The sequence below is a fragment of the Oenanthe melanoleuca genome, chromosome 19 (genome assembly GCF_029582105.1).
Source record: "Oenanthe melanoleuca isolate GR-GAL-2019-014 chromosome 19, OMel1.0, whole genome shotgun sequence".
Lineage (NCBI taxonomy): Eukaryota > Metazoa > Chordata > Aves > Passeriformes > Muscicapidae > Oenanthe > Oenanthe melanoleuca.
In genome coordinates this window covers 471,577-499,342 of record NC_079352.1, presented here as the reverse complement: position 1 = coordinate 499,342, position 27,766 = coordinate 471,577, and the positions used below count along the sequence as shown (strand labels likewise).

General features: G+C 48.6%; 1 protein-coding gene across 8 annotated transcripts in view; it reads left to right on the top strand.

Moving 5' to 3' along the window:
- SGSM2 (small G protein signaling modulator 2) overlaps window positions 1–25,841 on the top strand; it is a 43,803-nt gene extending 17,962 nt beyond the window's left edge. Inside the window, exons 4-24 of one of the 8 annotated variants that reach the window (XM_056506733.1) lie at window positions 948–1,109; window positions 3,004–3,071; window positions 3,572–3,717; window positions 4,101–4,235; window positions 4,645–4,769; window positions 5,066–5,133; window positions 5,444–5,607; window positions 6,118–6,247; window positions 7,579–7,713; window positions 10,265–10,415; window positions 10,966–11,030; window positions 11,886–12,031; window positions 12,477–12,605; window positions 15,111–15,293; window positions 15,636–16,007; window positions 16,673–16,797; window positions 17,238–17,320; window positions 17,788–17,897; window positions 18,313–18,409; window positions 19,168–19,335; window positions 19,634–25,841. In XM_056506733.1, the coding sequence (XP_056362708.1) occupies window positions 948–1,109; window positions 3,004–3,071; window positions 3,572–3,717; window positions 4,101–4,235; window positions 4,645–4,769; window positions 5,066–5,133; window positions 5,444–5,607; window positions 6,118–6,247; window positions 7,579–7,713; window positions 10,265–10,415; window positions 10,966–11,030; window positions 11,886–12,031; window positions 12,477–12,605; window positions 15,111–15,293; window positions 15,636–16,007; window positions 16,673–16,797; window positions 17,238–17,320; window positions 17,788–17,897; window positions 18,313–18,409; window positions 19,168–19,335; window positions 19,634–19,722 (2,851 nt within the window). In that variant the 3' untranslated portion in view covers window positions 19,723–25,841. The remainder of the gene's footprint in view (window positions 1–947; window positions 1,110–3,003; window positions 3,072–3,571; window positions 3,718–4,100; window positions 4,236–4,644; window positions 4,770–5,065; window positions 5,134–5,443; window positions 5,608–6,117; window positions 6,248–7,578; window positions 7,714–10,264; window positions 10,416–10,965; window positions 11,031–11,885; window positions 12,032–12,476; window positions 12,606–15,110; window positions 15,294–15,635; window positions 16,008–16,672; window positions 16,798–17,237; window positions 17,321–17,787; window positions 17,898–18,312; window positions 18,410–19,167; window positions 19,336–19,633) is intronic. The other 7 variants (XM_056506736.1, XM_056506734.1, XM_056506735.1 and 4 more) reach the window with 7 other exon arrangements.
- The last annotated feature ends 1,925 nt before the right edge of the window (window positions 25,842–27,766 follow it).

Here is a 27,766-nt window from a genome sequence, read left to right as displayed (position 1 = left end):
TCTGTGTAATTTTACGACATTTATCTTTATTAGACTTGGATTTATCAGACTTTGTTATGTAGTTTTTGACAGATATGTACATATTTTTTATATCTTTTTAATTGTGCCTACTGATAGACTGGGATTTTATTAATTTTAGTTTTTTAAATGTTGGGAAGAAGGATGTTTTCTACTGAAAATTCACCAGTTTCTCTCCTGGTTAAGAGCCCACACAAACACCCCTCTACCCACCAGAGAACTTTGGCCAGAGAAGAACAAATGAACTTAATTTCTCTGGTTTCTCTTGGACGAATTTTGTGAATTTTTTTCAGCTATTAACAGCCACAGAATTAAAGTGCTGTAGAAGACAGACACAGCAAAGATACTATTGGGAAATACTGTGGGGGGTGGACTCGCTCTGCTGGGTGTATGAAATGAGGCAGAAGGGCTCTAACAGTCTGATTGTTCCTGAGGCTGGGGCTTAAGAAAACCCCTGCTTAGGATCCAGCTAAAGACTGAATGAGTGGTTCTGATGTCAGTGGTGTCCTCCTTGCTTGTAGGGGTGCTGCTGCTGTGGGACCTGGGACTCTGGCAGTGCAGCAGGAATTACAGATCTCACCAAAGCACCCCAAACAAACATGTGAACTCCATGTAACTAAACAGTTTCCTGAAAGGGAACCCAAGTGCTGTCAAAGAACCTGAATATGTCAGGGTTTCTTTCCTCATTGAGGCTAAATGGGACCACCTTCTCTTTTAAGGGGGAAGTTTTTTGGAAAAGACATTCCAAGGGTTCCTGTTCCCCTCAGCCCAGGGCAATGTGTGGAGAGCCTGTGCCCCTGTGCTTTGTAGCCACATTTGGAGAAAGCTGCACTGTGCTACCTGATGCAGGAGGATGGGTTTCACTGGATGATGGAGCTGTCATCCAACAATGCAAATTCTGACTGCTTTTATTTTACCACTTTTTGTAGGAAAAATCAGCCAAATGGGCAGGAACCCCTCAAAAGGCAGGGATCAACCACAAGCAAAACACCTGTCCTGACACCTCAGGCCATCAAGCACATCTGGGTTCGGACAGCCTTGATTGAGAAGGTGCTGGACAAGATTGTGCAGTACATTGTTGATAACTGCAGGTAAGGAAAGCAGCAGAAGCATGGGGATTTGTTGGACTGATGCATTTAGGTGTCTGCAGCAAGGGATTTCATCAAAGGTCTTTGGCAAGCCCCTGTTATGCAGGCTTCTGGTAAGATGAAAACCAGTTACATAGGCATTTAGAAAAAAAATGTACTTTAGTTTTTTATCATTGACAGTGTTCAGGCTTACAAAAAACATTAGCAGGCATCCAGCTTTCCAGAAATCAGCTACAAACCTAACTTCAATATATTATGTGCCCATATTCTAATGGGACCTAGACCTTAGTGGAATAGAAATATCTTTTACTAAGTCATGAGTTGAAAATAATCCTTTGGAACTTTGGGATGTCAGGGAGAAAATGCCTTTTGTAGATGAAAGAAAGGAGAATTAGAGCAGAAGGAGCTAGTGACATAAAACCTTAGGGTTGTGAAAACAGGTTCTTTGAATGATACTTCCTTTTTAGAAAAATCAAACTTTGTGTAAAGTTAAAGTCTTCCCTTGCAAAACCAGAGAAGAGCATCAGTGCTTTATGGATGTATTCTCCACAGACTCCTTAAGAGGCAAAGATGAGTCCTCTGTTCTGTTCTTGCTTCCTGCTGCCCAGCATCAGCTGTGGTTTGCCAAGGAGTGGCTCTTAACTCCTACCCTTCCTGCCCTTCCATAACCCATGACACAGAAGACTTAATGGGGCACACTGAGGACAATCTGCCATAAAAAGAAAAAGGAAGGGACCCTAAAGCTTGGTGTGGTCCCAGAAAAGCAGTTTGCTGGCAGGGGTGCTCTTGTCATTCTGCCCTGGCAGCACATTCTTGTTCACCCAAAGCCAGTGGGTCTGAACAAGGGTGAGAGCTAAGGGCAAAGCAGCTTATTTTCACAGTATTTTCCAAGTTTGTGTTACTGTTTTCCTTGTCATCAGCTTTATTTTTGTGATGTATCTTGCCACTAAAAGCAAGAGAATGGAAGAAAGGTCTTTGTGCTGTTCAAGCAAACTGTGGCTTTGGGATATGTAATGCCAGCTTGGATTTTATGAGCTGTGTGCAGAAGAGACAGAGGGAGGGTTGGCCATGTCCCAGAGACACAGTTAATGAAAGCAGTTTAGTCCACTGCCTCAGTTCTGCAGACATATGGGTACAAGGGGTTTTAATTCCTTTCCCACATAATCCACAGGAGACTCATCAGGGGAGTTTGCTCTCAGTTGTTCATCACTGTGTGTTGTAGATATTCACCTCCCTGCCTTCCCCTAGGATCAGGTCCTTCATTGCAGGTGTGTGATTTTGAGAACCCAACTTGGTGAATAACACAGACCTTTTCACAAGGCTTGTTACCTTGCATTTTTGTGTTATTACTGCTCAAATGCTCCATGTTCACATCCTTCAGCTGTTCAGTCCTGGAGGAGGAGCAGGTGCTTTAGAGTTTGAGCCCCATCTAGTGAACACACCACAGAGGACAGTGGCATTCAGGAACTGTGGGTGTTTGGATTTCTTGCTATGTGGTTTTATAAAGCAGCTTTGCCTGCTGCAGTGGCAAGACTTTGGGGTCATTCCAAGAGCAATGTAGTAGGTCATTGTTCTTCACAGTGTTTCAAGATGATTCCTCACAGATGGAAGAGATCTTTAAGAATGTGTGGATTGTTTTGTCTCTGTGGAAAATGGACAAAATTGCTTGCAGAGAGCTATTGTTTGTTCCCATATTGCAGTTCTGCCCAAAGCCCCAAATCAAATATATTGGGTAAACACACTGAGCACAAGGCAAGCTCCTGCGTCTCCAAGCTCACTTGAAAAATAGATGAGCATATCCAGAGGCCCATTGTGTTAGACCTGTAGCTAAACTCAGGCTTTCAAATGGTTCATACCAACTAATGTTTTTAACTGGGCTCTGATCTTTTATTCCTAGTAAATACTATGAAAAGGAAGCTTTACTGGCAGATCCTGTTTGTGGCCCAATACTGGCTTCTCTTCTAGGTGAGTTCTTGCAAAGTTACTTCTTATGCTGAAGAAAATAAATAGTTTCTTAAATAATTTTGCATTATGACAGTATTACAAGAGGTGAATTTTATATCTTGTATGTAGTTAACTATTATAATAGAGCAACAGTGAAGCTGTTTTGTTGCTTACAAGACCAGAAGAGACTGGTCATCTGATTTTATTAGTAATTATTGGTTGGATCAGAAAGCAGGATGGGAATGAGTTTTTACTGAATGCTTGCTGGCAGTTTGGAACTGCTAATGCTGCTGTGGTAGGGTACTGTGTCCTCCAGGAATACTCTCATACAGCCCTGGGTGATAGGAGCGATGCATTATTATAACGTTGTCTGTATTTGGGCTGATCCCATAGGATCAGTCACTGTTATTACTCACTTGGCTTGAGAAGGAAATCTCACCTTCAGTGCTCAGGCAGCAGGCTAGCCCTGGCTGTGTCTCAGGGCAGACTCAGAAGGTCTCTGCCTTGGTCTCTTTGCCTAGTTGGACCATGTGCTCTGGAGTACACCAAGCTGAAGACAGCTGACCACTACTGGACAGACCCTTCGGCCGACGAGCTGGTGCAGCGGCACCGCATCCACGGCGCCCACGGCCGCCAGGACTCGCCCTGCAAGCGCCCAGCCCTGGGAGTAGGTATTGACTCTGTGCCTGCTTCTGAGGCAGGGCAGGGCTGGTAGTCAAACAGCCCCGTGAGGGACATACCTGAGTGTGGAACAGCCTTCCTTCTCTCCTCTGAACGGAGCTTTATCACAGATCACAAGTCCAGTTGGGCCACAGTGTCCTCTTTATCTGTATGCAGAAAAGTTTGAGATCCAGCACTAAATTCTGTGGCTTTTGTCAGTTGTGATCTGACCAGGTAGTTCACAAGAAGTTCAGAGTGAAGAGTGCAGGTGATCTCTCTGCAAAGGCTGGCTGCCCAAGACTTGCAGTCTCTGAGGCTGAGTGCTGTGCTGTGCTGTGCCCTGCTGTGCTGCCCTGTGCTCTGACCTGCCCTGTGTCTGTGTCTGTGCAGATCCGGAAGCGCCACTCCAGCGGCAGCACGTCCGAGGATCGCTTCGCCGCTTCGGCGCGCGAGTACGTGGAGTCCCTGCACCAGAACTCCCGCACCCACCTGCTCTACGGCAAGAACAACGTGCTGGTGCAGCCAGTGAGTGTGTGCAGCTGGGGCTGGGGCTGGGGACAGCTCACACCTGCCAGGGCTCGCTGCATTCTGTTCTCAGCACACAGCTCCTGCTGCTTGCCTCTCCTGAGCTGGGCCAGGTTTGACACCAGACAAATGCTTGCACTGCCTGACCAGTGCCAATGAGCGGTGGGCCTCTAGGCAGGAACAAACATCCTGGACTGTATTTCATAAACCAGCTGACTGTCTTGTGGTTTTTCCCCTCTTTCCAGTAGCATTATTATATACCAGTACTTTTGCTGTTAGGGTTTCCCTCAGCACTTCCCAGACACTGCAGCTTTGGAACTTGCATGGCTTAGAAAGACTGGAACATACATTTTATGCAGATATTTTGTGCACTTGAGTCATCTGGGTTGTTTGTTGCTTCTGTGAACAGAAAGATGACTTGGAGGCAATTCCTGGGTATCTCTCACTTCATCAATCAGCAGATAGTTTGACATTAAAATGGACTCCAAACCAGCTGATGAATGGAACCCTTGGAGATTCAGAACTGGAGAAAAGGTACTCATTGCATTCAGGGAAGTTGGGAAGCACTGTGTCACCTGCTGGGGGAGCACCAGGAAAGAGAAAGGGGAGGGGAAGAGGGAAGCAGAGGTTGTACAAACCTGGGACCAGAATATCCAATGTGGAGAAACTAGTTTCCTTTGCCATTTTACTTGACTAATAATTTACTTTAATTCACCAAATTTAATAAGTGGTTATTAACTTAGCAGAGTCTTTGTATCAGGTGTTTGGAACTGCAAGCATTTCTGGATATAGAAACAAACAATGTTTCCTGCACTTTCCTTCCCTTTCAGTGTTTACTGGGACTATGCATTGATTGTGCCACTGAGCCAGATTGTCTGCATCCACTGCCATCAGCAACGTAAGCATAATCCTTAGGCATATGTTCCTTAAACATACACAGACAGGAGAGCCACTGGAGTGATTGCTTTTCCTCTGACTAGTTCTGGCCATGTGGGAATGAGTGTTAAAATCTCCAGTCCAGGTGTATGAGGTTTTCACAGTTTGTTGTATCTTGAGTTCCTTTAGAATGTCATCCTTTCAAAGGATGTGCCATCCAAAGGTTTATTTATCTACTTAGAGATGATCCCAAATAAAATTTTCTTAGAAGGTAAGAGCAGAAAACTGAGGCTGTGATGTAACAGTGTGGACTCCCCTTGTCCTCCTTGCAGCAGAAAGCAGATGGACCCTAGTGCTGGTGAGTCAGGATGGCACCCAGAGGCCTCCACTGCACTTCCCCCAAGGAGGGCACCTTCTGGCCTTCCTGTCCTGCCTGGAAAATGGGCTCCTGCCCCGTGGCCAGCTGGAGCCCCCGCTGTGGTCCCAGCAAGGCAAGGTACTGCTGCTTCTGGTGAGCTCTTGGGTGAGGCTAGTGTTGCTGTCTCTGCTCCACAGGTTCTGGGTACTGACTTCCAGCTGCTTTATGGTAAAGCAGGATGCAAAATAACTCCACTTAGTCCAGTTTGCTTCTTATACACGTAGTCTATAAAAATTGTTCATACCTTCATTACCCTGTTGAGCAGTGAGCTGGAATCTGCTGTTGCATCAAGATACAAACCCACACAATGGAAGTGAGACTCAGATGGACTGGGGAGAGCTGCTGCCAGCTGCTGCTGGGGTGCCCAGCTCCCACAGATTACAAGAAAAGGCTGGTTTAGAGCACAAAAGAAAAGTAGTATTAACTACTCCTAAACCACCAGCTGTGTATGACTCCAGTGTTTTCTCCCTCAGCTCCTCCCAACATTGAAAGTTTGGAGATTTAAGATGCCAGAGGTCTGCAGTACTTAGTTTGTTCTACTCTGTTAGTCACTCACAGCTGAATGTATGGAATTATTTTTTTCTCTAGGGCAAGGTGTTTCCAAAGCTTCGAAAACGGAACAGCAACAAATCAGTGGACCTGGAGGAGATGCCAGCTGAGGACACATCCACAGACTATGTCTTCAGAATTATTTATCCTGGACACAAGCACGATAATAGTAAGTGCCACAGTTCTGCTTTGTTTGAAAAAAACAAAAAAAACCCAAATCAGGCATATGAGAAAATCTTGGAGTAATATCTTGGAAAGTACCTGCAGGTGACAGCCACGTTTTTGTAAGGGGGTAAAAAACCACAAACCTCTAATAAATTTCCCTGAGAGATAATTGTGATCAACAGGTACATCTTAGGTTTCCTTAATGCAGTGAAACTTGTTATCTTAGTGGAAATGTAGTTAGTTGGGAAATCTTATATTTACTCTGTGTTTTACAGAGGAAGTTTTCAAAATACTCCCCTGGGCTTGCAAACTGAGACTGAAAGAAAAAAGATTGCTTGACTAGCCAAGAGCAGTTTTGCTCCTGAAGTGAGGGTGTTTTTACTGGCCACAATGCTTGCTCATAATGTTGTTATTAGGAAAAAAACCCAACCATAAACTCTTAAAAGTACCCCAAGAGTTCCCGGGGCTAAGTTTTCCTGGCTTGGAAGCACAAACTTAACAATGGATAAATAAAGGCCCTTCCAAGGAAACTAAATGAATTCCCAAGTACCAAACCACCTCATGTCATCAGTGAATACGAATTCCTTACATGCAAGAAGGCATTTGAGCTAGTTCTCAAGCAGCATGTTCAGTTTTATTCCCCTTGGCAAAGAAGCAAGAATTTCCTGGGAAGATCAGACGCTGAAGTTTACAGGGGATTTGGAATTACTGCTCATACTGGGGCTTAGTGCAGCTGGGAAAGCAGGAGTCTCCTCTGCAGCCTCCTGAGCCTGGGCCTGGGTCACAGTGCCTGCTGGGCTCTGCCAGGGCTCCTGGGCTGGCACAGGTAAGTCCTTGCACACACCAGAAGCACCTGGTGCCTTGGCCTGGTGTAGGGGCTGTGCCAGGCAGGACTCTGCCTGTCTGCAGAGCCACACACAGCTGGGAGCCAGGGTTTGCTGTCCAGATGCATCTGGCACAGGTTTCAGAGAAGGGGCCACAGCATTGCTAAGGGCACAGTGAAGGACAGAAGCTAGCTGGAGCCTAGAATTCCCATGGAGCTTTGCTCAAAAGCATGCTCAGCTGCTGCAGGCTGGCACTGGGGTCTTTCTCCCTTGCCATGGTGTGCCACATGTGCTCTCACAGCCTGTGCACTGGCCAAGGCTGGCCTGGGTTTGGTGGAGCATGCCTTGTTTCTGTAGAAACTCCGTTTTCACACTCATTGATGAGAGCTTGTCCCTCGAGCAGAGAGCAGGATTCAGGTCCCTTGTCTTTGCTGACCATGTCCTTTTGAGCTTTCCCACAGCATTGAGTTCTTTCTTCTTATGCTCCTCTTTCACTATTTTCTTTGAGCAGTAACTATTAACTACCACCACTTAGCTGCCAGCCGCTCTACCTCTGTTGACGATGATGAGGAGGAGGAAGATAAGCTCCACGCAATGCTATCAATGATCTGCTCTCGGAACCTCACAGCTCCTAATAGGATGAAAGGTTTTTATCCTCCTCCCCCTGTGTCCCAGAGCTCTCTTGCAGCTCCTTCCACTGCTGCATACAACAGTGTTGGCATTATTGCAGGGAAAGACATTTCACTGACCCCATGAGATGATCTGGAGATGGAGGTGACTGTGCAGAGAGGCTGGGAATACTCACAGCTGTGGGGAGTGGGAGCAGCATCTTCCCTCTCCCTCCATGTGTGTGCTGCTGTGCCCCAAACTTCCTCTCCTGTGGGGCTTCCTGCCCCACCTTCATAAGGGCTGGATACTAGAGCAGGTTCTCAGGAGAGCGTGAGAGCTTTGTGATCTCACAGACGAGGTAGCAGAGTGTGCAGGGAAGGCTGTGTGGAGATGCAGTGCCTGCCTGGGGTTGGTGCTTTCATTCCACTTGCATCCATAAGCTGGGGGGGGCTTCAGAGGATCAGCTGTGAGCTGCACCACCCTCCACTAATTTGTCATCTATTTCTTCATATTATTTAAGTTGGTATTCTCAAGATGTGTGTGCATTTGGCATCCAGTAGTTTAGCTCTGAATTCTGAGGAGTCCTTGCTTTCTCCTATACCCTGGACTGGTGGGACTGACTGCAAGAGACAGTAATTGCCCTGCATCTCTGTACAGTGCCAAAGTTCTGGGTTAGACAGGGTATGAAAAGTGTTCAAGGAGAGCCTCAATTCTTCTATGCTGCCCACACCCTTATCCCAAGGGAGCAGCCCCTGGAAATTGATAAAGCCCAGCCCAAGTTAATAAAGAGTTCTTGGAAGGCATGGACAGAAAGAAGTTCCAAAAATAGTGTTCCCCTTGAAAAAGGACAGTTTAGAAAGTTTCAGTGTGTCCTAACTGATTGTGCCTGGATATGGGCAAGAACGGGAAGGAGAACATTTAACTGCCACATCCACATTAAGTATAAGGAACACAATTTAGTCTGTAGTCAGTTGATAGAACATGGAAGTTATGCCACTAGAATGGCTGTCAGGTGTCTGCTTTTGGTTATTTAATCTTGAAGGGGATGGTAGAGGTAGGGATGTGTCTGGGAATAGCCTGGCTGGGCTGCTGTCTCTCCAGCAGCCCCATCCCATAATGACAACACTGTTGTAGCAGGTTTTGCAGCCATCTGCTTTGACATTTTGCAACATGCTCGACTTTTGCATGTAGCTGAAGTTACAGATACCACCACTACAATTAAATAAAAGATGCTGTTCACTCTAATTCTTCACTAATTCAGGTACCTTTCATCTGAATATTTAGGTTCTGTGGGGTTCTTTCCTTGTTTCTCTAAAAAACAGAATAAAAATGAAAAAAATGAAAAACTCAATTTTCCTGTCTACAGAGGGGAGGCAAAAACTAATGATCTAAAAATGTTTATCCAGTGGTTTTTATTTGAACCCAATAAGAAGCTGCAATAAAGACTGGGTCATTCAGCTCCTTCCTGAAGAATTAAGGTGAAGAGCATTTTTGCATCCCACTTTGTTTTGTGAAGTGAAACACACATGACTGCTTCCGCATGAGCCTGTGCTTTTTCTGTTAACAAATGGGTTTAGTCCATTCCTCCCTCACCTCTGCCCACTTTCTAATAGGCACTCCTAAAATGCTTTGTGCTACCTTGATTTAAAATGCATGAGATGGTTTGGAATTGTCCCCCCCACCACTCAACAAATATCTGTTTTAAAAGCACAGCCCAGGGGACTGGATTTTGCTTGTAACTGTTAATTTAGTGGCATACTTTATGACATACATTATTATATTTGCCTTAATTTTAATCACGGGTGAGCTGAAAGGCCAGTTATTTATTATAAACCAAAAACCCCCACGAGTTCAAATGCCAGCTGGGAAGGCTGAAGAGCTGAAGCCAATCTTTCTGAAGGGAGCTGCTGATTTTTTTGATTTGCCTTTCTGAAGCTGGTTAAAAAGGCAGATAGATTTGGTGGAGCAGGGATAATTCAGGATAAGCTGTACAAGTTGAATCACATATTCCTGTAGAGAGTATCCTTTTATAAATATAGTGTGGACATTAGCAGGACTGGAACTGTCCTGTGCAGTGCTTTAGGATCTGGAGGGGAAAGAAACATCTTCTGAAAGTAACTGACTCAGTTTGCCTTAATTTCTTTCATGCTCCAGCTTTCACTGTGGCTGGACCAGCAGCTCCATGGCTGATTCCAGGAACTGCAAAATGAAATTCTGAGGCCTGAATTAAATAGAAGGTTGGGCTAGATGATCTCTTCTGGCCATAAATAACATTTCCATAGTATTGCACAAGAACCAGTTGAGTTGTTACTGCAGCACCCTTTTCTCTATTCTCTTGAAACAGAAACTGGGATGTGCATGGGCAAGAGAGGGGCAAATGGTGAAGGGGTTTGGCTTCCTGGGAAGGGACCCTGCACAGCATGCTGCAGGCCCAGAGCAGTGGTTCTGAGGATGCTGCTCTCCTGTTTCTGGAGCCAAGGTTCAGAGCCTGTTGAGAAGTGAAGCATGAACCATCAGGATGCACAGGAGGAGAGGGGGACAGAAGGGAAAAGGCTGATGTCCTTCTGTCTTGTTTGGTTTTTCCACAGACACCAGTGAGATGATAGAGATGCAAGGCTTTGGGGCAAACCTGCTGTCGTGGCAGCTGGAGCACTGCAGCCAGGGCTCCTCCTGCATCTCCTGCTCCATGGGCAGCTCTCCCTACGACATTCCCAGCTGCTGCAACTGCATCCACGACCGGTGAGCAGGCTGTGCACAGAGCTTACCTGGGGACTGTGTGCATGCCACAGGTAAAAGCAGGAAGGTTTGACTGGTTCCAGCACTCAAGAGAAAGAGTACAGATTTCCAAGTAACAATTTTCAAGCGATTTCTAACATAAAAAGATCAAGTTAGGCAGCAAGAAATTCAGTTTATTAAACTATGCTCTAGTCACATTTTGATAGAAAATTGCATCTCGTTCTTTTGTCTAGTGTAAAATATTTCAGCTCTAGGAATGTTTTATTTACAAATTATTAACAATTGAATGAAGAGCAACAGTTCAATTTCACACAGACCTCTACAGTGCACCTGCAGCAATTCTGGCTGTGTGTGCCAGGGGGAAATCTGGGGCCAAAATGTTGGTGGGGGAAGTGCTTTAGTAAGTGGAGTTTGTTATTATTGTGTCCTTTAACTAAATAAATCTTGGTGCAGAGAAAAAAATTGCTGTGTGTAGTACACAGGGATCAGTGTGAAATTCCTGATGCTCTCTGTCCTCACCACCTGCTCTTGTCCTGTTGACGTCTCTCCACAGAACTCCACTAAAGATGTTGTGTGAAAGCATGAAGAGGCAGATCATTTCCAGAGCCTTTTATGGATGTAAGTGAAGCTTCTTATATCTGGCCCACATGGTATCCATATGCTTATCTAAACAACATGGGATGTTTGGCTTAGAAAGCAGACTGACCCTAAACTCAGGGCAGTAGGGTGGATGTAACTGCAGTGTCAGTGTGTCAGTATTTGTGAGTTTTGCAGCTGGCAGTGGGAGGAGTGATGACAGTGAAGACAAAATGTGGTTGTACATGGCAGGGTAGTGCACAGCGTGGGTGTTGCTGGTCTGTGTCTGCTCTGTTCAACCTTTGGCTCTGCTGTAATTGCTCATTCTCATACAGTGCAGAGGGAGCTCAGTGCAGGCAGGGCTGTCCCTGGGGCTCCCAGCTGCCCTGAGTAGGGCTGTGCTGAGCTGTCCCTGTCCCCTGTCCCTGCCCCTGCAGGGCCATGCTGAGCTGTCCCCTGTCCCTGTTCCCCCAGGGCCGTGCTGAGCTGTCCCTGTCCCCGTCCCTGTCTGTCCCTGAGCAGAACCATGCTGAGCTGTCCCCTGTCCCTGTTCCCCCAGGGCTGTGCTGAGCTGTCCCTGTCCCTATCCCTGTCTGTCCCTGAGCAGAACCATGCTGAGCTGTCCCCTGTCCCTGTTCCCCCAGGGCTGTGCTGAGCTGTCCCTGTCCCCGAGCAGGACCATGCTGACTGTCCCTGTTCCCCCAGGGCTGTGCTGAGCTGTCCCTGTCCCCGTCCCTGTCTGTCCCTGAGCAGAACCATGCTGAGCTGTCCCCTGTCCCTGTTCCCCCAGGGCCGTGCTGAGCTGTCCCTGTCCCCAAGCAGGACCATGCTGACTGTCCCTGTCCCCTTAGGGCCATGCTGAGCTGTCCCTGTCCCTGTCCCCTCCCTGTCCCGCAGGGCTGGCTCACTGCCGCCACCTGTCCACGGTGCGCACGCACCTGTCGGCGCTGGTGAACCACAGCATCGTGCCCCCCGACCGCCCCGCCAGCGCCGCCGCCGGCCTCACCAAGGAGGTCTGGAGCAAGTACCAGAAGGACAGGAAGGTCAGTGCCACGTCCCCTCGAGTCTCTGTCCCCTCTCGTGTCCCCTCTGCTCTGCTGGGCAGGGAATCACCTGCAGCAGAAACACCAGAGGTGTTGGACCACAGGGTCGCTTCTCAGCTACTGAGAGAGTCAGTTCTTAGAGTCTCTTCTCTCCTTTGCTCCTCTGATGATGGCAAAGGTATAAACTAGTATCAAAGCAAATTCTATTCAAATTTATCTTTTCAAAATATCTATTCAAATTTAGATTATTTTCATGGAAGGCATGACAGCCTATATTATATAGACTGGATATCAGCTAAGGCCCTAAAGGCTTGAATCAAGTTGCAGAATTTATTTAATGTCCTGCATGTATTTCAGTGTCTCTGTACTTAATGTGAAGTGTCTCTGAATGTACCTGAGTTAAACACAGATGTATTTCAACACCTCTTTCTCCTGGCCACTGTAGAACTACAAGGAACTGGAATTACTAAGAAGAGTTTACTATGGTGGGGTCCAGCATGAGATTCGGAAGGAAGTGTGGCCATTCTTGTTAGGTCACTACAAATTTGGCATGGCCAAGAAGGAGATGGACCAGGTAAGCCACGGCTTCCGTGGAATCTGAGTTACATTTGCAGAGTAGGTTTTGTTTTCTGAATAGCAACTGTTGGTCTTCATTACTGGGTAGTATTCCCAAGGGAAAAACACTACTGAAAACATGAGTAACACATGCTAGCAGAGGGGTTTTGATACCATTTGATACCATTTAATGTCAGAATGTCACTGAATTAGAGTTCTTTCTTTTTTGAAGTCAACTTGCATTCAGCTCTGCCTGTGGCATGCACGTGCCCTGAACACACCCTGTATCCACAAATTTGTCACTTACAAAATGGGGAAACATTGACATTTGGATGGGAATTTCACTCACCCTTCTTTTATATGGTGTGTTAGCTGAATTATACTTCAGACTGCTCCTTGAAATAACTCCCTTTTTCCATGGTACTGCATCTGCATGCATGGACCTCTGCTGGAGCTGGGAACAGCCCACATGGACTCTCTGGAGTTTCTGTGTGGTGGTAAAACATTGCTTTTCTCTGACATCACCCCAAGATTGGCTGAACTGGATGGAGCAGTAATGAGGTTTGGCCTGGAATATAAATAACACATTAATTTGCTTTTCAGTTAGTGTTATTACCAGGGAGGTAGCACTCATGCAGTAGCTGATTCTGTTCTGGATTAAATTGATAAGGAGTGGTTTATATATCAAAACATTTGGCATTTGCTAACTCCCAATTACTTTACATGCCAAGGAGTAATTTATGTCCCTGTGAGCACCTGCAGAGCAGAAGGGCAGCCTGACCTCCAGCCTTGCCATGGACAAATCAGTGTCTTGCAAATGGGGCACATTATAAGCAGCTTCCTTTTTACTAAACAGTGCTGTGGAAATTTGAGTTGTTTTCCTCCCAATAATCTTTAAAAGCCAGTTCTGAACACAGATGGAGAAACAGAGCCCTTCAGTGTTCAAACTGGGTCACAGTCCAGATTCTCCCCCCTGAATTCAGTCATCTTAGTAGATGTTTATTATAGATTTTCTGGCTCTAGCATGTACATCAGGAATGTTCTACTGAGCACTGCTCCATTTTTTTTTTTAATCTCAGATTTTCAAGAAAGGATATTGCAGGTTTCTTGCATAGATTGCATTTTGATCTCTCTGATCTCCACAGGTATATGAACTATCAGATTTATAATCCATGTGTAGAAATTAAAGGTAGGTCTGGAAATGAATAAAAGGACCCAGATGCTTAGTTTTCAAAGTGGGAGATGTGAAGCCATCTCTTGTGGATGCTAACCCCATCTCCAAAGGGCACGTGCATTTGTACAGCTGGAACATAGGGGATTTGGCAAGAGGAGATAAATACTGGAGTCTGTGTGACAGGAATGACAGTAAATTCATACAGAGATGTTACAAAATAGGAAGGATCTGATCTGCAGAACACAGGCTCCTACAGAATATGTTTCTCCCTGAGTTTGTACCCTACTGATCCAGGGGTACCCTGAACTTATCTGGAATTGCAATGAGCTACTCAACACCAGTAGTAAACAAGAGTAATAGCTAACTCCTCAAAGGAATGGCTTGTTGGAGACTGAAGCTTACACTGAGCGTAGGAGTCTGTGAAATGAGTGACATGAAAACTGCCATAACACCTGCACTCGTCGTGTCCTTAACTGAAGTCACTGCAGGTGATTTATCATCTTTGTCTTCTGATGGTAGTTTTCCACTCCCAGATGTGGCTGTCCTCCAGCCCTCCATAACTGTTGTATTTGATGATTTATGACTTGCCAGCTACCTGAAGTGACAAACAGCCTGCAGCTCTGAGCATGAGTGCTGGGGTGGCAGCTCAGCCAGCGGAGCACGGAGCCTGGAGCCAGCTCACAACTGTGGCTTCTCTTCAGCTCCTGACAAGTGACAGAGTAGTAAAATTGCTACATGTTCCTTAACAGCTCAAGGGGGTTTCTGTGGCTGTCTTTCAAAAGAGAGAGTCACCAGTGACAAAGACCTTTATTCCTGTGGTGCCCAGTGCAGATGGATTTGGCCATGCACCGTGCAGCCACAGGACAGGGCTGTGGGAGCTGGGATTCCAGAGTTTCTGCCAGGATCTGACTGTACAGGCTGGTGTCTATAAAGTGTGACCTGGAATTCTTCACAAGGGCTATGGCAGAGCTAAAACAGAGGAGTTGGAAGGAGGTGTGATGGAATTAGGGATGATACAGGCAGAGGTAGCACTTGCTCTGGAGATTGCATCTGATTTCTGTGTGAGGTTTCACATGACATCTTTTGTTCTGTCGTGTGTCACACCACGGTGCTGTTGACAGTGTATACACCTGCTTACATGGATCCTTTCTGGTGCCTAGAGTGTTGCTAATTCCCTGCATTTAACACCCCACACCTGACTACTCCTCTCCAGTCACAGGATGTGCTGCTGCAGCAAGAAGGCCTGGGCATCCTTTGGGCTTTCAGTCTGAGACCTCTCCCTCCTGTTCCCTGCCAGTGTCAGTGCCTTGTGGGCAGCAGGGCAGTGCCTCAGGATGTCTCTGCCTGCAGGTGGATGCAGACATTGCTCTGAGGTACCAGAAGGTGATGGCTGAGTGGAAGGCCTGCGAGCTCATTGTGAAGCAGCGCGAGAAGGAGTCGCACTCAGCCACGCTGGCCAAGTTCTCCTCGGGCAGCAGCATTGACAGCCACGTGCAGCGCCTCATCCACAGGGACTCCACCATCAGCAATGATGTAGGTACTCCTTCCCATTCAGCACCTGCAGTGGGCAGTGCTCAGCATCTGTAGAGGTGCAGCCCCTGGAGGCACAGATGGAGTTAGCACAGCTCCTGAATCCTGGACAGACATTGGAGCTGTCTCCATGTTAGAGTGAAGAGCAGGTCTGAATTCTGGATAGCCTACAGCTGTTCTTAAGCAGGACATGCCTGAGGGGCTCTCAGGTTCACCTACAAAGGCAGATCCCCTGTCAGCAGAGGAACAGCTCTCCAGATCTGGAGATCAGATCAGATCAGGTCCTTCGGTCACACCCAGCACAGATGATCACTGCTATTGAAGTGTGTGTTTTGCATGTGGCAGGTGTTTATCTCTGTGGATGAGACAGACTCGGTGGAGCAGGAGCCCAAGGGGCAGGAGGAGCCCACGCTGACAGCAGCAGCAGCCCCTGCAGCCGTGGAGTTCGACTCGCCCGACTCGGGGCTGCCGTCCTCCCGCAACTACTCGGTGACCTCGGGCATCCTGTCCAGCATCGACGACGGCCAGAGCGGCTCCTTCGAGGAGGGGGCAGAGGAGGAGGGCAGCACTGAGCTGGCAGGGACTGAGCTGGGCACACCCTGCGTGCAGAGAGCCAGGGCAGGGCTGCTGCAGGCCCAGGACTCTGTCTCAGAGGAGCAGCTGTGTTCCCAGGATTATTTAGTGGACGTCGCCTCCGTCTGCGCTGCGTCCTACACAGTAGGTCACACCTCAGCTGCCATCCTCTGCACAGCACTGCTGTCCTAGCAAACCCTGCACTTCTTCAGACAGCATTAGTGAGATTTCCCAAACTAGAACTGCACCTGGTGGGATGATAACTGAGGAGTTTGCAGCCAAATATTTTCATCTGGATTTTGAGCTAGATTGGAAATGCGGCAGTAAGAAAATTTTGGGTGGTTTTTTTTTTTAAGTAAGAGGGCAAGACAATCAGTGTGGTACATTTCCAGCAGTTAGAACTTTCCAGGGCCTGGGGGTGTGAATAACATACTGATAAGACTCTAGTGTTATTTAAATCAAGCTAAAACCTCAGTCTAGTCAAACTGAACCACAACCTAAATCTAGATTTAAGATGCCACCACCTCTGCTGCTCTTGCTGTCACACAGCAGCATAGTTTTTGCTTCTCTCTGCTGAAGTTATTTAGCTGGAAATAGCCATTTGGAAATAGGACAGGTTTGGCACATTTCCCAGTGAAAACAAATGTATTTTACCTGGCATTTTTGACAGTAATTGAGTATTTCTATGCCCTTATCTGCTCAGAGTACAATTGTGCTCTTTCTGGTTTGGTGATTCTCAGAGCAAATCTGCACAGAGTCCTGGGAATGCTGCAAACTTGGCAGATCTAACTAAAACTTCTCTGTTCTAGATAGAGTTATTGGACACTGTTGCCTTAAATTTGCACAGAATTGATAAAGATGTCCAGAGATGTGACAGGAATTACTGGTATTTTACTGCTGAGAACCTGGAGAAGCTCCGAAACGTCATGTGCAGGTAATGAGCTTGTAAACCCAACTACTTTCACATTTCTGTCACAGTCCATAAGCTAATCTATAAACCATAATAATATGCAAATAACAGTCAATAAGAATTCTCAGTAATTAATTTAAAACAACTTGCCAGAAGGAGGAACAGACAGAATGGCAGGTTAGAGCATGGGTCCAAGTTTGGAATGCAGATTTGAGATTTCTCAAGTGACAGACCCTATTTTAGAGCACTGTTCTTTGGATGTTCTCTGAGGTTGGGATTTCTCCTGATCAGGATGATACCTCCATGCTCAAAGAGCCACTTTATCCAGGCAGCAAACAGCAAAGGGCTGTGAAATACTCTGGGAAGTGTCAGAAGGTTCTGAGACTCACACCTTCAGCAGCTGCTTAGGATTTGATCTCACATATGGAATCAGCCTCCAATACAAGGATTTCTTCTTTCCACAGCTATGTCTGGGAGCACCTAGAAGTTGGTTATGTCCAAGGCATGTGTGACCTCCTGGCTCCTTTGATGGTTATTCTTGACAATGGTAGGAAGGGTTTTCCTTTGGGACATGCTGGTATCCTTAGTGAGGTCTTTCCTTAGAAATGCTGTTTCAGGAGTTATCTGCATTAACCAGGGCTGGGTCACCAGCAAAATCAAACTTGCAGCCTCTGATTTGTGGTTTTTTCACCTGTGGCTGCTGAAATGGCTAACATTAATGTTTTGGGGCTGCCCTGTCACTCACTGACTTCCAGATTAAATTCTACCAAAGTTAGTAAAATTACTGTGTTGTGGCAGTTGCTGACACTGAAAAGTCAACTGCAGGCTGGATTCTTTGAAACATAACTGGCAAAAATGCTTCAGAGTCAGGAACCAACCTCCCTTTCATCTAAATCCTGGGACTCAGGGAACAGCAGAGGGGAAGACCCTTTTTTTCCCAAGCCTGCAGTTCCATTATTTTGGTTCAGGAAGTCCCAGGACTGCCAGCACTGAGTGTCTGCCTTGTCCCTGCAGATCAGCTGGCCTACAGCTGCTTCAGCCACCTGATGAAGAGGATGAGCCAGAACTTCCCCAACGGAGGTGCTATGGACACACACTTTGCCAACATGCGCTCCCTCATCCAGGTGGGTCTGGCTTTAGGGGCTCTGAAGGAAGACAGGGCTCAGCACCACCTGATGCCACAGGGAAGGGTCAGAGCTCCAGCTGTGGGCTTCAGGTGTGACTTCAGAGCTGGGCAGGAGGAGTTGTGAGTGGATTTGTGGAGTTACAGCCTGAGAGCAGAGGTGGGGGTGGAGATGGACATTTGCCACTTGTTGAAAATCACCTTGTTCCTTGGCCCTTTGAAGCCATGCTGAAGATGGACTGTGACTCCTGAGCTCAGCACTGAGTCAGGGCAGCCAGGACACAGCACTGGCACCCACAGCAAAGGGCTGTTCTGTGCTGAGCAGCTGCTCTGACACAGAGCAGAGTGGGAGCCCAGCACCTCTGCCCTTGGCTGCTTCCAGACCACGTCCTCACAGTTGATGTTTTCCATTCCAGATTCTGGACTCAGAACTTTTTGAATTGATGCACCAGAATGGAGATTACACTCATTTTTACTTCTGCTATCGCTGGTTCCTACTTGACTTCAAGAGAGGTAAAAATGTTCTGTGCCTGTAGTTTAGAGTTGTGTAGAACTGTGACAGCTCTGTGTTTTGGTGTGTCTGTCAGGATGGTGAATGGCAGCTGGGATCACTGCAGAGTTTGTAGCCAGGAAAGGTAATGCAGCTCTGAAATGAAACAGCACTGGAATGAGTCCAGGCTTAGAAAGGGGTGTTGCAAATTCCTGATGATGTCATTGGAGCCAAGTTCCTGCCCAGTGCAGATGCCTGTTTGCTCAAGAAGGTGATCCCAGTCCTCTGTAAGCTCTGATACCTCCTGTCCCTGCCTGTGATAACAAGGAGCAGCTCAGCAGTAGCTCAGGAGCTGCTGTACTTGGAGTGGGGTGTCCTGTATGGAGTGGGAGCACCCCTGGGTCCCAGGGTCCTTGCCAAGCACACTCCAGCAGAGTTGGTGCTGACAGGCCCAGGGCAAAGCTGAGACTCACCTGCACACATGTTCAGGCCTGCAGAACACCTGGGCCTCCTGTGCTGCTCTCACATGGTCACTCTGGTTCAGGGACCTTCCTGGGCTTGGCTCTGCAGCACCCCACCTCCAGGCTGGGCTAGCTGTTCTTGAATCCAGTTTGGTCCTCACGTGCACAAGTGACAGGAGGTGGCTGGAGGAGAGAGGAGAGGAAAGGGAGGAGTCATCAGGGTCTGGTCATGGCTGAGTGAGGGCTGTAGACATTGGTGAGGGAGGAGGGATGTGGTCAGTTAATAATCAGATGCTCTTGTAATGTTTATTCCCATTCAGAATTGTTGTACGAGGATGTATTTACAGTGTGGGAAGTTATTTGGGCAGCAAAGCACATCTCTTCAGAACATTTTGTCCTTTTCATTGCCTTAGCACTTGTGGAAGTTTATCGAGAGATTATCCGTGATAACAACATGGACTTCACTGATATCATCAAGTTTTTTAATGGTAAGAGCCAATTTGCTAAAAAGTAATGAGACTTTGCTCCTTCTCCCTTCCTGAGAGTGTCTGGTGCAGTTCTTGTTGTGACAAACCCCTGCTCATTTTAAGCTCTGAGTCTCAGTGCCAGGTCTTGCAGCACAAGGGATTCATCCACTTGTGTCTTTAATTCTCCAAAGCCAACCCCCTGGAACGCTCTGGGATTGCTGCTTGTTACAGTAATTAATTAATGCTAGTGCTACAGGAATGTCAGTGGCAGGGCAGGAAGGTGGTGCTGGCAGTTGAGATGTTTGTCTGTGTCTCTTAGAAATGGCTGAGCACCACGATGCTGCAGAGATCCTGAGGATAGCCAGAGACCTTGTCTACAAAGTGCAGACATTGATTGAGAACAAGTGACGTGGACAGGCTGTCCTGGGGCCTCACTGGGAGCCACTGGATGGAGCATTCCTTGCACTGGAATTCCAAATGGTGTTTTAACTGCATCTTCCATGTAATGTAATAAATAGTGAGGAGATGGTAACAGACTTTTAAAACCTGAACTTGCCCTTCACCAGATGAGGTTGGTGTTTGATAGTCCCTGTTACACTCACTTTGTATTTCTAGACAAAATCTTTTTGCATTCTCTATTTCCCTCTCTAGAAGACATCTGTCTACATCTTTGTGATGTTGAAAGGGGGGATTTGACAAAACTGCACCATTTCTGTTTTGAATCTCTGCACCTGTAAAGCCTGGATGCACCCTGTGTGCTCTGCCTGAAGCTGCTGTGGAGGCAAGGCCAGGCCCACTGTGGCAAGCACTGGATTGGGTCCTTGGAGGAGCACAGTCCTGGACTCGCTGTCTTTGCCTTGAACATGGAAGAGAACGTGTCTGAGCCCACATTGCTAAAATGTTTGGCTTTGTAGTTAGCAGTAATTAAAGCTGATAAGGTTCCTGGCTGGGAGAATGGCCTTAACCTAAATGCCACAGTTCATGGGAGCAGTGAGGAGCTCATGAGCTAAAACCCCAGTTTGGCCTTGGCTGACTGGCTCACACTGCTCAGCCTTCATGGCCCACACAGCCCTGCCTCTGTTTTGCTCTGCACACTGACCCTGTGCCCACTGCCAGCTGCCAGGCCCTGCTCTGTGCTGCTCAGGTGAGCAGGTTCAGGACCCTGCTCAGGCTGGCAGCTCCTGCTCCCTGTGCTGTGCAGAGCCATGGATTCACAGCCCGTGGAGGGCAGAGGGCAGTGCCCAGCCTCCTCCAGATCCCTCCCTGCCCTGCAGAGCTTTCAGGGGGTCTCTGTGGGGTCCTGCAGACACAAACCAGGTGCTGGTCTCTGAGCAGGATCAGCCCTGCCAGGGGAAGGAGCTGGAATTGCTGGGGGGCTCCGAGTTGCTGCTGCAGCCCCTGCTGGGGTGTGGAGCCCTCCATGTGCCCAGGACTGTCTGTGCCCTGTGCCCAGGGAGTGCCAGGGGCTGGTGGGGAACTGTGCTCCCAGCAGGGCTGCTGGCTCTGCTGGGGCTGCACAGGGCACAGCTCTCACCTGTGCTCTACTTGCTTTCCCCAGGTGAGTGCTGCTAGGTGAAAGTGTGTCTCTGGGTCAGCCAGGGGAGGGAGGGAGGAGGTTCTTGCTGATGGAGTCAGCTGCAGATTCCACAGATAAGGAGCTGACACAGAATGTCCTGCAGCCCCTAGCCCAGCCCTGCCCCCAGCCTGGACAGCCCCAGTCCCAGCAGTGCCCAACCCCCACAGCCCCCACGGCTGCTCTGCAGTCCCAGAAGTGCTCCAGGTGTGTCTGTCTGTTCTCTTGAAAACTGAAAAAGTATTTTTTAAAAGAATGAGAAGAGTGAGAAAAACCTCCAACTCCCAGAGGCTGGGAAGTGATGGATGTACAGATAATACTGTACTATTTTCCTTTGGTATGTTGGGAATGTTCTGTACAGCTGTTTCACACAAACCCAATCTGTGAACTTTGCTGTATTTGTTAGAACATTCTGTCTGATTGGATTTTATCAATGTTGTGTATTATTTATTTTTGTTGGGAGCAGATTATTCTCTTTATTGCTCAATTATTTATGTTTAAATGTAACTTATGAATAAATACTTATTGTCAAGGCATCCCGTGGAGCTCTTTGGGAGCAATTTCTCTCCCCCCAAGGTGATTCCAGCAACGGAACAGGGATGGAGGCTGTCTGGAGGACAGGGTGAGATGTAATTAATGTTTCTCAGATGAGCTTCATAGGCTGTAGTGCTGAAGACAATAAATAGGTCACCATGAAGGAGTCTCTTGAGGTCCCTTAAATGGCTTTAAGGCAGCTTTCATGTACCCACTGGCTGAGCCTGAGCCAGCCCAGCCCACCAACAGAAAAAGGCTTATGACAAGTGTTAAAAAGTAAGAGTTTCATCCTGAAATTTTAGGCCTGATTGTGCTGCAGCTGCATTAAATTCAGCTGAGCTGCTGGACTTCAGGAGGGATCCTCCTCCATCACTGCCAGTCCTTGTTCAAAGCCCTTAAACTCCTCCAGCTACATCTCCTCTGCAGCAGGGCTGGTCCCTCCTCACTCTCACCTGCCTGCTTGGCTGCTACTGGCAGTTTTTGCAGCTGCTCCAGGTTTTTAAGCTAAATAGGTCTGCCTGGAGATGAGTCCCTGGGGAGTTAGGGAACATTGCCCCATTCCACCACAGAAAGTCCCAACAAAGGCCTCTGTGTGCTGGGGTGGGTGCAGCCCTCCCTCAGCCACTGCCCATTACAGCTGCTAATCAGGAACTTACCCCTATCAGCAAGGATCAGTGCATCCAAAGACACGTTGGCCTAAACAAAGTTCCAGTGTCCTTGTGTGCTCTGCATTCACCTGCTGCGTGGTGGGACTGGGCTGGGCAGGCACGTGAGCACCACAGTGGGGTTACAGCTGGCTCTGCTCCCTCTGTCCTTCCCACACATCCCACCGGTCTCAGTAATTTTAATGCAGTTATTTACACCCGTGGTGTCCCCCCAGCCCCTCTGCCTGAGCCCACCCGGGCTCCAGCCCCACCCTGACCTGCCCCAGCACCACCGTGGGGTTTGACTTGCCCAGTGCTGGATGATCATCCACGTCCATCAGTCCAGTGCTGGAGACAAGGGAGCAGAGCCTGGGCTGCAGCACCTGCAGGACAGAGAGCAGCTGCATGTGAGCAGGGCTGGCCCAGCCTGCACAGCAGGGACAGTCCCAGCAGGAGGGGCCGGGCACGAGCTGCTCTGCTGGGACTCCTGTGCCCTGTGCAGGGCTGGCACAGCTCCTCAGCAGAAGGGCACAGCACAGGGCACTGTTTCCCAAGCTCTCACAGATTCCTGAAGCTGCCAAGGCTTTGCTTTCCCCTGCATGGCTCTGCTGGATCCAGGCACGGCCCTCGGGCAGCTCCAGCCCCGCGGATCCGTGAGTCTGGAGGGAAGGCACTGCTCTTGGAACTGGGAAATCACAAACAAAGTGAGGGATCTGCATGCAAAGCACAGGGAAGCAAATGCAGAAATCTGTTTCTGATTTCAGTGCATGTTTATTTCAGTTTTATATTTATTTCAGGCAAGTGCTTATTACATGGATATCATTCATGTTGGATACCTAAATTCTGGAGCATGAAGAGCCAGTATTGTACAGCTGAATAGTAAAAATACAATATGTACAAAATTAGTTGCTTTTTCACATAGCAGATGTATCCAAACACATAAAAATCTTTACAGTCTAGTTTGTCAATATTCAGTATTTCAGTAAATTGGTAACACAGTGACACGTCCTCACTGTAAACACAGACTGCACCTGCCCAGGTGAGCGGGGGCTCCTGTGAGGTGCAGGGCAGGGACGGGGCTCCCAGTCAGCAGCTCCAGTGCCACATTCCTGGCGGGGAGCACGGCGAGACACAATAAATAAATAAATGCTGGAGGCAGAGGGAGGGGGTGAAGGCAGTGACAGAGCAGGGGGTCCCCGCTCCCACCACCAGCGATGCCCAGGCTGGGGCCTGACCAGAAGCCAATAAATCAGGGGGTGGTTGCAGTCAGTCCCTGATTTCTCGCCCTGCCAAGCCCCCACACTTTTGGCTCAGGTTAAGGCGTATCCGTAAGGCGTTGGCAGCAGCGGCCAGAGCTCCCCATGGCCACAGCCCAGCAGCTCGGGGACCTGCCTGCCTGCCTGCCTGCCAGGGGAAACACAACAGGGATGCCAGGCAGTCTGGGGCATTTCCCTCCCACTCCCAATTCCTACCCACAGCACAAGCAATGGGCTGAGCCAAAGGGCCTCGCCCAGAGCCAGAGCAGAACCAGCCCTGCCGTGCTGGTGAGGAGCACACGACATCCCAGCCCAGAGCAGCCCTGTCCCCACAGCAACACTGCAGGGACAGGGACCAGTGCAGCCTCCCTCCACTGCTCAGCAGCCCCAGGCAAGGACTGAGCCCTCCTGGCAACAGCCAAGCACAGCCTCTGCCAAGACTGCACCCACCCAGTGCTGGGCTCGGGCTGGTATTTAATAATTCAAGTTTGGATTATCAAGTTCTGTTCAACAGGGACAGAAGAAGCCATGACTGATTCTATCCACAGCCTATTTTCCTTAACACTAAACATCCACTTCTAACAACTGATGTTTCACTCAGGGAGGAAATAACCTAAAGATAGTGTTATAATCCATTTTAATCTGTCCCAAATGATAACAAGGGATAGAAAACAGGCCATAAGTATGAGGGTTTTCCTCTCCTCATCCCCATAGCTTTTAGAATCAAAATGAGACTGGAATGAACAACTGTTCAGAAAAACACATGCCAAGTCTCAGAGAAGCCTCACCTGGGGGTGCTCAGAGCTGCCCACCTCCACTCCAGCTCCACCAGCCCTCTGCAGCAGCCACGTATCTAACTGAGCTAATTAAACAAGTGCCTGAACACCGAGACAGGCTGAGCCAAAGTCCTGCTCGGGGAAGCAGAGGTCACCTGGTTCATCTGGCCAAGGCTGTTGACCCCACTGGGGGCACTGGATACCCATCAGAGAAAGCAAAGGGGCCGAACAAGCACTGACCACATCATCACACGGGGCGAAGGACACTGTCCCCTGTCCCCTGGCACACAGGGGATCTCCAGAGCCCATGTACCCACCCAGCCTGGAACAGTTCTCACTTTTTTTTTTCTTTAAATGCAAAAAACGCCCTCAGGATGCAAACCAGTCCGAAGAGACACAGGCTACATACAAAAACCAGACACAAGAAGCCTTGCATTGCATGTCTACAGGAATCTACCAGGCGTGCGCACGACAACAACCACACCGACACAGCAGCGACACCTCACCTCCACCTAAACCACCCAAAGGCATTGTTTTTGTTTCTTTTGTTACAGAAGGCCACTTTGAAATAAAACAAAGAAAAAAAAGACAAGGAGCCCAACAGCAGGGGCAGAGCTGGCTCAGTGGGATGATGAACACTCCGGCCATGCCGTGGGCGCGGAGAGCAGAGGCCGATGCAAAGGGCTGGCCCCTCTGTCCAGCTCTGCTCAGGAACCAAAACCCAGCTGGGACAATGGCCAGGGCCCAGTGGTGACACTGGAGCCCTTCTGGCCTTTGACACCCAGCACAGCCCCAGCACGGACAGACAGATGGACACACACACACACACAGGGGCAGAAAAACCCCGACAGCAGCAGTTTGGCTCCAGCCCTTATCTCCCCATGTGAAACTGGGGCAGCAGCTGCCCCTCTCTGTGCCCCCAGGGACACTCGACCCCTCGGATCCCAACTGCAACTGCAGAGAACATGGGAAATCAGATCACTTCCCTTCCTCAGATAAACTACACAGATCTGGCTCATTTTCACTGGTGAGGTCAGGAATACATTCCTGTATCTAAAGTGTCAGCATTAAGAGCTCTTCTCAGGACCATTTTAAAGCAGCAGTTTGGGTTCTTTGCCCTCTGCCTGCACCTCCCTGGCAGTGGCTTTGGCAGGCTCAGGTTCCCCATGGCACCACAGCCACAAACATCTGCCCAGCTGCAAACACCCCGGCCCTGCTGGCTGAGCTCCAAGCACAAGCCCAGCTCCTGAGCAGGATTTGGCTGTGGGCAGCAGCACAGGGGCTGCAAGGACACAAGAACCAACTCCACTGACCAACAGGCCCTGAGCCAGGGGTGACAGGACAGAAAATCCTCTCAACTACTACACAGAAACCCCATTTTCTATTGTTTCTGTGGCATGGTTACCAATAACTAATATTATTCAACAACAGAAGAGATTTCTTGTAAACTTCATATTTATTGAATTTTTGGGGAACAAATTAGATCTTATGAATCCCCAAGTGTACATATATATTTATATATAGCTTTCTCCATAGGGAAAACATCTATTAAAGGAGGACAGACATTCCTAAAGTGCCCCTTGTCATACAGTACTGAACGGAATTTCTAAGAGCATCAGTGTAAATCCAAAGTTTCTGAGCAGGAATAACAGAGGTGGAAAAGGAAGGACTGTGGCTGCTCTTCTTCCCACAGAATAGAGGGGAGTTTGCTGACTTCAAAAAACAAAAAGAAAAAAATCCCAAAGAAATGTTTCTGGTAGCCCTGAAAAAGGCAGATGAGAACAGGGATACACACAACATCTGGAGCAGTTCCTGGGCTGGCCAAAGGGGGATGCTCCTAATGGGGAGGCCAACACCCATGAAGGGGATCAGACAGACAGACAGACAGATAGCATGGTACCACTCCAAGGGGAAAGAAAAACTGGCCAAGACACAGGACTGGGCAAGGCAGGGCTCTAAACTCTCTATGGTGTAGAACTCTGCTCTAAACCATAAGGGAGCAGAAGATGAGGTCAGCAGCACCCCTGCCCAAACAGCCCAGCAGAGAGCTCATCTCCTGGGGCTCTGCCAATGTCCTGCTCTGAGCCCATTCTCCACCCAGCTCTTCTCCTCCCATGAGGAGAATTTGTTATTCTGTGAGTTGGAACAGTAAAGAAAGGCAGAAACACACGTCCTCCCCCTCCTGACACTGCAGGAGGCAAAGCCACACTCTCTCCTGAGCAGGAGGTGATCTCTTGCACACACTCAGGAGTTTCAGATGAGGAGAAACTGAACCACACCCAACCAACCTCTCAAACACCGGCACAGCACGCCTCCTTGGGAAAGCACCTGCAGGGACAAAACCAACTCCTGGCAATTCTAGGAATCCCCCAGTGATAATGTGCACTGGAATGAGAACAAACAATCTGCTTAAATGGGCTCCTAAGAAAATAAATCCTTCAAGGTTTGTCCAATCTGCAGGAGCTGTGCTGGCAGCACAGCCAAGAGCTTCCCCAACTCAAGGATGCATGAAAGAAAAATAAAACAAGTGGTAACTGAGGCTCTATAAACAGACTTCACACAATTCCCAGTGACAACTGCTCAGAAGGCACAATCACCCCTGACCTCTGCAGTCACTTCTGCCTCCAGACCAGTTTTAACTGGGACCAGTACGGAACAGGCAGATGTTCTCACTTACACCCTGACAACTGCTCACACCAGTGAGTCACCAGGTGTGCTGGGCACAGCTTGGATGCTGTTTTCCTGCAGGAGACCTCAGCCCCAGCCTGGGGGCAGCCAGGCACAAGGTGAGGTGCTGCCTCCCCCTCCTCCTCTCCCAAAGCTCGGGGCAGATGTGGCACCATCCTCCCATCCTGCCCTAGAACAGCTGCTGGCCACAGCAGCTCCTTGCCTGCAGTAAGGACTGTGGAATACTTGTTTTAAAAAGAGAGGAAGACAGGATGGAGATCATTCACAGCAGTAGCTACATACAGATTGCAAGGACCAGAACATTCAGCCAGCAGCCAACACGTCCTAAGCAGCCTCCTGGGCAGGCTGCAGGTCCCAGCAGAGCCACACTGCTCCTCTGCTGCCTCTCTGGGATTTAACACTGACCCCACACAGGTCTGCCCCAGCACGGGGAGGGGAGCAGGAGGCTCCTGAGGGATGAGGGTTCTTTGGTGCAGTCCCACTGTCACACACGAGCTCTCACACCGAGCTCCTGCAGCAAACCCTTATCCTGCCAAAGGAGAGACTGCTTCCCTGTCACAGGGAGCAATGCTGTTAGAGCTGCACTCTGGAAGGGAACCACATCCCCTTTATCCCTTTCCAAACCCACTGGCTTCCACACCACTAACAAACATTTGCCATGCAGCAAATCTACCTCTTTTCTCTTGGTCTTCTGGTCGCAGGCTCCCTTCACCAGCCACAGAAACGCCTGCAAGCTGCCAGCACAGCGTGCGTGCCTCTGCCAAACAACAAACCCGAGAAACCTGGGGGGCTGCACCGGCAGGGGGACCCCGGCCGAGGCCACGCCATGCACAGAGATCTGCAAAAGCAATTATTGCATCAGCAAACCAAGCCAGACAAAATACAGATTCCCCCAAGAACATCCAAACAAAGCATTGTCAATCATTAAAATAATAAAAACCGGTTTTTTCTTTTTGACATAGCTATAAAAAAATCAAGTCA